The 11,889-nt window shown below is 36.4% G+C and overlaps 1 protein-coding gene across 1 annotated transcript in view; it reads right to left on the bottom strand.

Moving 5' to 3' along the window:
- Nucleotides 1-2,076: 2,076 nt before the first annotated feature.
- commd8 (COMM domain containing 8) overlaps nucleotides 2,077-11,889 on the bottom strand; it is a 61,294-nt gene continuing 51,481 nt past the window's right edge. The window contains exon 5 of the mRNA XM_088910474.1: nucleotides 2,077-2,364. Within this exon, the coding sequence (XP_088766600.1) occupies nucleotides 2,344-2,364 (21 nt within the window). The 3' untranslated portion in view covers nucleotides 2,077-2,343. The remainder of the gene's footprint in view (nucleotides 2,365-11,889) is intronic.

Raw genomic sequence — 11,889 nt, 5'->3', positions numbered from 1 at the left:
AATTTCTGCCAAGAGAGACTAAATAACAGTGATCAGTGAGGTAAGACTTGAACCATTTAAGAGCAGTGTCAGAAACTCCAGTCTCAAGATGAGAAAATAAGAAATCATGGTTAACAGTGGTAAAAGCAGCACCGAGATTAAGAAGAATGAGGATAGAAAGAGAACCAGTATCAGAAGCTACTAGAAATTCATTAGTTACTTTTACCAGGGCAGTTTCTGTGCTGTGAAGTTGTCGGAAGCCAGATTAGAGGGATTCAAAAAGGTTATTTGTAATGAGGCGGTTATTTAACTGAATTGCAACAGGGTGTTCTAGAGTTTTTGCAAGAAAGGGTAAGTTGGAGATGAGGAGAAAATTGTTTAGATTGTCCAGAGCCATGTTTGTTTTTTTTGGCACAGGGAAATGGCAGCAGTTTTGAGGACCATTAGTACAACACCAGTGCTCAAGGATTCATTTATTATAGTGAGGACAAAGATATTTCCTTCTACTTCGCAGACTGTAAGTAGCTGAAGCATTTCTATTCTGAGAACACCTGAACACCTTCTCAATCTTGTTTTTAATCTATGATTCAAAGTGATTATTTACAGTGCCTTGCAAAAGTACTCAAACCCTTTCTATGGTATATCTTTTAGTAATATTACAAAATTATGACTACACATTTTTTTATTTTATTCAGCACCCGAACGCACAATATTGAAGACTTCTAAGGGTAAAATAAGTTACAGTAAATGTAATCAAAAGCTAAAGGGTGAATACTCTTAAGCAAGGGACATTTCAATTTTCATATTATTCAGAACCATGAACTCAATATTTGGTGGAAGCACCTGTGGTAGCAATTACTGCTTTAAGTCTTTTTCGGTAAATCTCAACACAATCAATTTTTGTCCATGCATCTTGGCAGATTTGCTCAAAGTTTTCATGTCTTTCTATAAATTCTCAATAAATTTCAAGTCAGGATTGACTAGACATTCACCATTATATTCTTAAGCCACTCTGTAACTTTGGTCTGTATTTTGGGTCACTGTCCTGCTGAAAGGTGATTTTTTTTGTCCCATTTTTAGGTCTCAAGTAAGTTTTAAGATGTGCCAGGACATGGCACATCTTCTATGATCATATCAGTCTTGCCAAGCTTTATAATCCCTACTAATGAAACACAGAACAATAACATAATCCTGTTTCCTCCATCTTGATGGTGTTGATTGAGTGATGCACTGTTTTGGGCTTATGTTAGATGTAACTAGATTGCATTAGATACAATTTTGTATTTTTTTTACCACAATCCTTTTGCCATGTTTGCAGTATTCACTTAGGTGCTTTGATGACAACCCCATGTGTGATATGAATAGTTTTTAGTTCTATAAAAGTTCTTCATGGTTGAATCCTTGCTTGAAAATCACTACCTGACTGTGGGACCTTATAAAGATAGCTATAAAAGAGTTTTTATTCCAAAATAATGTTAACCACTATTGGCTACTCATCAGATTGTTTGGCTTGTAACTTAACTAAATTAATTTAGGCTTTCCATAGAAAATGGTTTAAATACTTACGCAATCATGACTTTTAAATTTTTCTTTCATATTATCTATTTTTTTAATATTAATTGCTACTAAAGTATGACAACAATGTTTAAAGCAACAAAACCAAAAGTATTAAGAAAAAAACTTTGCAGCTTAATTTTTATGTTAACTAAATGTTTAAGTTTTATTAGTTTAAGTCAAGTCATTCCCTTCCTCTTGCTTTACTTATTTAAAGGATAATCACAAGCATTTTTATCAAAATAGAAAACGTGTTAAGCTTCTGAACATGCATAGGGAAGCCCATTCTTGTATACAGTTTCAGTTCCCTAAAAAAAAATACAAAACTGTTTTAGGACTTATTTTTCAAAATGAAATTACATTAAAAATGTTAGATATTACACAAATCTGTGAATAAAAATATCAACTTTATATGGTTTCAATTACAAGCAATAAAAATGTTCAGAAACAAATTACTGATTAAGAGAGTAATATGACTCATCATACTAACACAAGCAAATACAACTGTCTCACTTTAAGAAATACACAAACAGAAGGCAATTACACATAGTGGCGTTTATTATGAAAAGCTTGAAATTATTTTATGGATTGGCCCCAAGTGTCAATAATATTGATTTATTTTCCTGTAGACAGATCTTCATCATGCCACACATCCTTGGATCTCAGTGAACTGTGCTTTGCTTCTTCAGAGCCCTAACAGTGTCATCACTCTCCTCCTTTCCTCAGCTGTCAGCGTGGGCTTCTCTTCTGCTTACAGTTTCTTTTTGAAATGTCACAGAGATAGATACTGTTGATTACCTTTATCTCCTCTCATTTCAGTTGTAGTATGACCTGTCAGGATTCAAAAAATAGATTTTTGTTAGGTGAAGAAAAAGGTAAGGATGAAATAAACCTAATGAGACACGTATTGTCAGTACCATTATTCTTGATATCTGTCAGCTGTATTTTTGTAAAACATATAGGTAATGAGACTCCAATATTTAAGCATAAAGAGTTTAATAAGTAAAGCCATGTAAATTATAAATAAGAGTTACAAGGTTACATTTGATAAATTGCAGTGTCTAACCATAAACAGAATGATACAAATACAAATATTAAATAGTCAAAAATAATAGTTTCTACAGTCACCCTGAGCTCTGTCTTTTAATAAAAATTCAAGTGTACCTACAGTACCATACCTCCTGAATGTACTCACCCCCTATCCATTTTTTCACATTTGCATTTGGCATTTTTAGTAGCAATCTCAAATAGAAAAAATAATTCTATATAAAATATAGAATAAAATATACAATATAAATATATTTATGAGCATTTTTATGTCATTGTGGAGTGAAAGTCTGTAATTTAAAAATACAAAAATCTCTCAGTTCCATAAATATTTGCCCCATTTGCTCTAACACTCCAAATCCACTTATTTTCTTGTCTCTCTAATATGTGAATGAAGTCCACCTGTGGTCAGTTCAATTGATTGACACAATTTTAGAAGAAATATGTCCATATAAAGTCACAAACTTCAAAGCTCATGTCAGAGCAGAAACCCTACCATGAAGACCAAAGAGCTGTCTGTACAATTCTGTGATAGAGCTGTGAGGAGGCACAGATCTGGGAATGGGTATAAAACACATCTAGAGTGTTGAATATTCCCAGGAGAGAAGAATGGGCAAAAATCCCCAAATCCAGATCTGTAAAGCTGATACAGACATGCCCAAGAAGATGTATGAATATAAGAATGGTGTAAAATGTGTAATTCTGTAATTGTGGGAAGAGGTGCTTCTAAAAGACTCTTGAAAGGGGATGAATACTGTATTTCTAAGACATTTGGAAACAATATTTTTTTCATAATTTTTTGTTACATTATATTTTTGTTCCTTTAAAGTGTTTATTTTGTGTGAAACAAGGAGAACACTGATTTCAATGCATTTAAAATTCTGGTCACAACAACATTTGCAATTGTTGGGGTGAATACTTTCTGAAGAGACAGAATGAAAGTCATCAGAAGTCAACCTTACTCTAAGCCTGAGTATATTTGTCTTTTTTAAAACAAACACATCACTTAGAACATATTTTGACTCGTATGCAAAAAGGAGTATCTGAGTCATTCAGGGGTGAGAAAATTAAATTCTATTTTTATTTTCCAAAAATTCACTTAATTTAGGTTCTATACAGTACCTGAAATGTAATTAGTTCATAATGAAACTGATCCAACAGTAAATATCCTCATGTGACTGAGTCTATGAACCCTTAGATTCAGTAACCTGTGGCACTTCATAAAGCACCAATTACTCCAACTAAACATTTTCTTTAATTGTCTATCATTTTTGGCATCAGCTTTTATCGCATGTGCCATAAAATTTCAATAGGATATAGGTCCAGAATTGGAATTTTAATCCCAAATTCATCCGTTATCTGCTGTAAATCTGCTTGTATGTCAATGTCTTGGTGCATGGTCCACTTTCAGCTCAGCTTCAGCTGAGGAATGGATAGCCTGACATTTTCCTTTAGAATTACAATGTCAAATTAATGTTCATATTATTGATGGTAAGCCTTTTTGTCTTGAGGCAAAGAGACATCACCAATACATGAACTCCCACTACCACTGTTTACAGTCAGGATTAAGTTCTTGTGTTATAAGGCAATGCATGGCTTAGCTTATTGTAGTATACAAAGGAACAAGTAATAGGTTTATTCCATGCTGAAAAAAAGAAGAAAGAGAACACAACGTTTCGGCCGTGGAGCCTTCTTCAGGTGTGAGAGAGACAGGGCAGTAGGCAAAGGTAAAGTAGCGGGAGAACAAAGGTTGGGAGGGAGGAGGAGTGAGAGGCGGGAGCAGGGGACAGAAAGAGAGGCCAATCAAGAGGTGTGAAGTCAGAATGGGTGCAGAGAGGTGTGAAATGAAACTACCAATGAATGGAGAAAATTTAAAAGAACAGTAGTCTGTCGTTAAGGGAAGGGAGAAGGTGTGATCCTAGCTGCAGAATAATTTTAGTTTCGGTGGTCTTTCTGATGTATGAGTTTGGAAAACCGTCTTTGAGAACACAGACGGAGAGATTAGAGTGGTCGTGGCCGTCAGAGGTGAAATGAGAAACAATGGGCTTGGAGAGATCTTTAATCTTTACAGCCCTGACGTGTTCTCTGAAACGGTCTACGAGTCTCCTTCCTGTTTCTCCAATGTAGATGGCTGGGCATTTACTGCAAGAGATACAGTAAATAAGGTTGCTGGAGGTACAAGATGCTGTCTGGGTGATCCGGAATTGTCCTGAGGGGCCTTGAATGAGTGTGGTGGTGGCTGTGTATTTGCAGGTGATACAGCGAGCTCTGTTGCAAGGGAAAGTGCCTGGTGTGGATGGTTGTTGAGGGCGGTCAAGGGAGCTGTGAACAAGGAGGTTACGCAGATTAGGTGGTCGACGATATGAGATGATAGGGCGATCAGAAAAGAGGGCCCCAATGGAGGGATCATCCTGTAGGATGGAAAAGTTGTGGTTAATGGTCCTGGGGATAGGAAGTGTGTTAGGGTGGTAAGGAAGCACCAAAGGAATGCGGATACACAGCCACCACCACACTCATTCAAGGCCCCTCAGGACAATTCCGGATCACCCAGACAGCATCTTGTACCTCCAGCAACCTTATTTACTGTATCTCTTGCAGTAAATGCCCAGCCATCTACATTGGAGAAACAGGAAGGAGACTCGTAGACCGTTTCAGAGAACACGTCAGGGCTGTAAAGATTAAAGATCTCTCCAAGCCCATTGTTTCTCATTTCACCTCTGACGGCCACGACCACTCTAATCTCTCCGTCTGTGTTCTCAAAGACGGTTTTCCGAACTCATACATCAGAAAGACCACCGAAACTAAAATTATTCTGCAGCTAGGATCACACCTTCTCCCTTCCCTTAACGACAGACTACTGTTCTTTTAAATTTTCTCCATTCATTGGTAGTTTCATTTCACACCTCTCTGCACCCATTCTGACTTCACACCTCTTGATTGGCCTCTCTTTCTGTCCCCTGCTCCCACCTCTCACTCCTCCTCCCTCCCAACCTTTGTTCTCCCGCTACTTTACCTTTGCCTACTGCCCTGTCTCTCTCACACCTGAAGAAGGCTCCACGGCCGAAACGTTGTGTTCTCTTTCTTCTTTTTTTCAGCATGGAATAAACCTATTACTTGTTCCTTTGCAGCCTACGCATGCTGACGCAGCTACCCACCTGAACTATTATTGTAGTATATGCACCTTAATAATAAATGCATATAAAGCACATTTTTTAAAGAGTCAAATGAAATTAGATGTAGTTTCATCCATTTATTTTCTACCCGCTTAATCCAATTCAGGGTCGTAGGGGAGCCAGAAGCTATTCCATCAAGCAATAGGAGAAAGTGGGATACACCCTTAAAGGGACGCCAGTTCATCACAAGACAGAGAAGGATGCAGTTCATTCATTTTTTTATTCCAAGTTTAAGGCACTCTCCACTGTCCTCTTTGCATTATATGTTTCATAAGGCTTTCTTTTTCAAACTTTAGGAGTTTGTTCAGAAGCCATTTTTAAGCATCTGAGAAAAGGTTAATCCTTTCATGCCAGTCCAGTCACCTATTGACATTTCTCATGAGCACAAAAAAATTCTAATTTAAATTTTTGTGCTGGTCCATGTTCAACCATGTTATTCAATTCCATTCACACATTTTAAAATGCAAATGTACTTATTCATCTCCACTTGATATGAGACTGGATTTAATTCTAGACTAAACAAGTCACCCCTGTTGTTTTAGTTTTCAACTTATAGTTTATTTCCAGCAACATTAAAGAATTTAAAAGACTTTAGTGATTCAGTTATGTAATAATGGTAACTGAAACATGATTTACATTGAGCCTTTTAGAAACTGAATGAAATTTATATTTGGAATGGTTTCAATTGTTGTTAATACTACAGAAGTTGTGATATTGATGCAATTCTCCCTTATTTACAAATAAAAACTGTATCCAATTACAACAAAGTATGTAAATTATGTAATTATAGACCAATAAATTGACCAATTAGGTTTCTCACATTCAAAGAAGGAATTTACAATATTTTAGTGATTGCTCTGTGTGAACACCTCCATTAAGCTACTGTCAATGGAAATCTGATCAAAATCAGCCAGTGGGAAGTGAAAAATGCTGTCAAAATGATCTAACATTAAGGAGAAATATATATTAGGTATATTTTGGACTTATGAATTTGTTTCTTAATGTTTCACCTAATTACCTTCCTGGAAACCCAAGTGGTCGGTAAATACTTGATTATAAAGAAAAAAAGGGGGGTTCGGTTCCTGCTATCTGTGTTACACTCATCAATGGCTAATAAAACTGGCATATTTCTCCCTAAAAATTAAAAAATACAATTAAATTAATTCTAATTCAATATCTGAAAGTGATAAACTTGTAATGAAATGGTTAATGAAAAATTGAAATGCATAAATGAAAAAAAAGAATTAAATTACAATGAAAGAGCACTGAAAACACTAATGTGTAAAGTACTTAACTGGACATCTGAAAGGGTGGAAAAATGTATGGTATGTGAAGGTGATGAATGAGAGAGGCAAGAAACAGCACATGGTTTCGCATTAAAAAGCCTACAGTAACTTACCATAAGCGTTTTATCTCCTCGCACATCAAACCTAATTCTGAACAGTCTTGTTTTTCCCATCTTAGCTCTTAACTACCTAAATGAACTAGTTTTCTGCCTAATGAAGACATTTCCTTTCATTCTTCCCTAAAGTGGTAAAAAAATAATCTGCTCCACTGTCACCACCAAGGAGCATCTTAGGGCCTTAGGAGGATGATTTTTATTAGTCATACTCATCCACAAGATCCCTTCAGTCATTTTTTTATGTAATTGGATACAACATTAATGTATACCTTCTCTGTAAAAGTATAGTCTTCTGTCATTAAGGAACTTATTTAATTTTGCTTCTGAGAACAATGAGAGCGATTTAAATTTAGGCACAAAAAAGATGTCAAGAACATGTTAACAGACAAGTCCAAGAACCAGCCTGTTTCTGTGATAAAGTATCCTTCTAGTTAGTCTAGGTCTCCTACAGCAAAAAACAATTTTTAAGGGATGCCAAAAGATTGTCTGCACCTGTATATTCCATAACTCCTTGTATTCACCACCACAAATAGTGCAAGGCACTGGGGACTGCTGAGAATGACGTGTCAGAGAGATGGAGAGACAGAGTGTGTGAGAAGAAGAGGCTGAGAGAATTTTGCAGAGCAAAAGTGTTCCCGAGTGAATATGGGAGGATTAAATATAGATAAAAAGACAGCCTTGAAATCTCTACAAAGTATCTGAATACATTTCTGATATATAAACGATGATACACACGCCTACACATAATATCAGGAAAAAATATATATTCCTTTTTCCCTACTTTTAAATAGAAGAGCATAATCTAGATTTTTAACAAAAAAATAAAAAATAAATATGCAGGCTTTGTAGGCTTGCATGGCTGTTTTAATAAATATGGAATTCTGTTTTTCAAGTCATATAAGATTATTAAATGTTTCCTGAATCTGTGTTAAGTTTATTTTACATTTTAAGGAAGTTTTGCAAAAACATAAGAACTGTAGCAGATTAAAGCCCTGTATGTATAATAATATATTTCATTACAAATTTAAAATTCCTCTGCTTTGTAACATTGGTATAAGGCGTCACTTCATACAAACTCAGCTAGTCACTGCTTCAATATATCAGATTTTGCTAGAAAAAATAACCTGGGAGTTTTCAGGCTCACTGAGTTCAGAAATGCTCATTTCTTATGAAAAAATACTGTTCCCTGTGAGCAGTCATCTGGCAAGACTACTCTAAAGTGAAATTGTGACCTTGACCAGAAGAACCATCCTGGGCTCAGCTTAGAGCAGTGGCTGTCAAACTTTTTTATGCCTTTCTGTAATGTAATTCCACACTGCCATTAGCCAAAGAGTGCAAAGATTAGCTACTAATCTCAAAGTTTAATTTGCAAAATGTACTTTCAGAGAGCTGGTTATGTTATAAACTAAAAATTAATTTAGCACTATATTCTCAACATTTAAATAGCAAATGGATGCTGTAGTAACTACAGTTAACAATTTAATGATGACAAATAAAACGTACATAGATGCAAACTGAAACTATTACATAAGACAGAAAGAAGTTACATTGTCTCAAAATCAGAATAAAACCATTGTTTTGATATGCTATCTGAAATCACAGACTGTCAAACTGTCTTACCATCTATAGGCACAGTGACTATTGGTAGGAGGAAATTAACTAAAAGTTTTTTACTGTAAGTTTGTATTATATCTTGTTAACTATATATCCTTTAAGGATATCTGGTCTCAAAAGATAACATAGCCACATGATGCCTTTACGCACAGCTGACATAGTTCTCAGGGAAATGACTGAATGACCTCTCCTGGAACAAAGGGTCAATTCAGCAGAAGGGGCTGCTTGTCATGCAAGCTGGTAGTAAAGAATATATATGTAATGGTAGGCTTTTTAGAATGACCATATAAAGCCACAAATCAAGCAGAGAGTCATGTGGGAGTGTATCTTGTATTGTTTGTTCAACTATATAAAAGAGCACTGTAAATGTTGGTTTTTAAGTCTTGTGCCACACGATGCAAGACTTCCATGTGCATATGAATAAAGATGACTTTCAACACACAAACGCTTAGCTGATGCCATTTTTTCTGGCACAACAATAGTAATGCTCTTACATTTGATTTTAATTGCCAGTAGAAAAAAATCTGAAATTTAACAGACATTATATAAGATATGAATTTGACTGCATTAAGAAATTTAAGATCAAAGTTAATTTCAGACTTACACTATTTTGTTGTCAATATTGTTGAGCAATTAGTATCACATTAAATTAATTCAAATTAACCATCAGCCCATATAATCACTAACTAAACATGATAAATTCTAGATTCTCACAACAACTGTGACTGAATTGGTCCAACAAATGGGCCCAAAGATACATTCCATTCTAAAACTAGTTTTCATTAATCAATAAATATTCCCAAGGAAAAAAAGAAGTTTGGGCAACAAAAATGTTACCTTTTAATGAAATGCATGAAAGGCATGAAATGTCCGTGAAGTAAATAAAGTAACAATCTGTTTAACAAGACAGATTTGCTAATAAGAAACACAAATGGAATGAAACTGAGGTGAATAAATGTTCAGCATCCTTTATGTTTTATTGCTCTACTCTTCACACAACTGTTTGCATTTTACTTGCTCTTTAGCAAATTGCACATGGCAGTTTTTACAGCTCAGAGCTGTCACCTTCAATACCACACACCTACATGGGCCGTTCAACCGGCCATGTCCTTGCCACTGCCAGGACACCTTTGAAAACTGTCAGGGCAAGAACAGCAGATTTCAGCAGTGAACAAAGGCTTAAACACACATCTGCTGCTACAGTACATCCCCAGGCACTCCTTACATCTCATTGGCACTTTATGGATTGCCTGCTTTTTTGAAGGAGCTGACAAATATAAAAAAACTTTTGATAAACTTAAAATAAGCTAGAGACACATTCTGAAACAGTTATTTTCGTACTCAGAAGCTGAATGTCTAAGCAAGCAAATTCAGAAGTTCTTTTTGAAAAGAAAACTCTAATGCTATCCCAATCTACAATATATCACAGGTGGAGTTACTTAAAAGCTCATGTGACGTTATTAATGAAAGCAATCCGATACATATTAATCAAGTTTGTTTTTGTGTACTAGACTTTTGTGTTTCAAGGTTAAAATCTAAGCCACTTTGCAACCCAAGAGACAGGCAAGGTAGAATAAGATGTGTAAATAATATATATAATTCTGTAATTGGCCACTCCCCTGGATTAGTGAAATGGTTATAAGAACAGCTAGGAGGAAAAGGACTGAAGGACTGAAGTCTGTGTCCTGGGTTTAGTAGGAGAGGAAATAGAGTGAGAGTTCCACAGGGAGTTATCAAGTGCTAAAGGTTGAACCGACATACAAAAAGCTTATGGGACTCAACAAGCAAAGGAGACTTGAAAAAAACTGTTTTTTAAGCTGTTTTTTTTCAAGTCTCCTTGAAAAAAACAGCTTAGGCTATACTGAGGGACGCCACAAGTGCTGGACAGAAAGATTCTGTGATAGTTCATTCGTCAAGCGCAACAGGGTTAAAGTGGATTGCTGAGGAACAGGCTTGGTCAGCTGAACCACGGCTGACAGGAGGCGTAAGTTCCTGGAGGGATAGGACAGTAGGGTAGTGGAGTAGCTTCTCCCCACAGATAAGATAGAAAGAGTCTAGACAGCACAGCTGTAGTCCTGTGTAACCCTGTGCTATTCCCAGCACCAGACAGGTGTATGGGTTCAAACAGGGTTTGTGAGAATGAGTGTGAAAGATAAAAAAACTTCCTGCTGCCTTGTCAGGGACACAGGTGGAAAGAAATCAGAGAACTGCGTCCCTGGGCAAACAGCGCCAGCTGGTACAGTTAGAATATTGTATAGCATAGTAGATTGGAGGGTTTCAAGATTGGGCGACATGGACTGAGTTGGATTGAATACTCTAGTAAGAGATTAGTTGAATGAGAGATAATAATAATAATAATAATAATAATAATAAACTTTATTTTATATAGCGCCTTTAAAGGTGGCTTCTCAAAGCGCTTTACAGGATGACAATAACAATAAATAAGAAGACTACAACAATAAATAAGAAGATTTCACAAGATAGGACACAATTATAATTACAACAATACAACAATAACAATAGAGGAGACCGTGAAAGGTGGTATTAAGAAGAGCAGAGGGGTGAAGAATGGAACCAGTTAAGTAAAGGCTTTTCTGAAGAAGAAGGTTTTGAGTCTGGATTTGAAGGAGTTTAGAGAAGGTGACTCTCTAATATCCTTGGGCAAAGAGTTCCAGAGCTTGGGGGCAAAGCAGGAGAAGGCCCTGTCGCCCATACAATGTAGATGGGCTTGGGGGACAGTAAGGAGGGCAGAATTTGAAGAGCGGAGGTTGCAAGGTGGGGAGTAGGGCGATAAAAGTTCAGACAGGTATTGAGGTGCCAAGCCATGTAAAGCCTTATAGGTAAGCATGAGGATTTTAAAGTCTACGCGGAATTTGACCGGAAGCCAGTGCAAGGACTCCAGGATAGGAGTAATGTGAACACTTGCACTAGACCTGGTCAGGATTCTGGCTGCTGAATTTTGGACATACTGCAGCTTGTTCAGAGTAGATTTAGATACCCCAGGGAGTAGAGCATTGCAGTAGTCAATTCGAGAGAATACAAGTATGTTGATCAGCTTTTCAGCCACAGTTTTCAATCACAGATGATTAAGGAAGATATGATGGAGCTAAACACAAGAGC

Source organism: Atractosteus spatula, chromosome 1 (assembly GCF_055471065.1).
Source record: "Atractosteus spatula isolate fAtrSpa1 chromosome 1, fAtrSpa1.hap1, whole genome shotgun sequence".
Classification (NCBI taxonomy): domain Eukaryota; kingdom Metazoa; phylum Chordata; class Actinopteri; order Semionotiformes; family Lepisosteidae; genus Atractosteus; species Atractosteus spatula.
The sequence above is the reverse complement of the archived record's forward strand: the minus strand, read 5'-3'. Positions and strand labels throughout refer to the sequence as shown.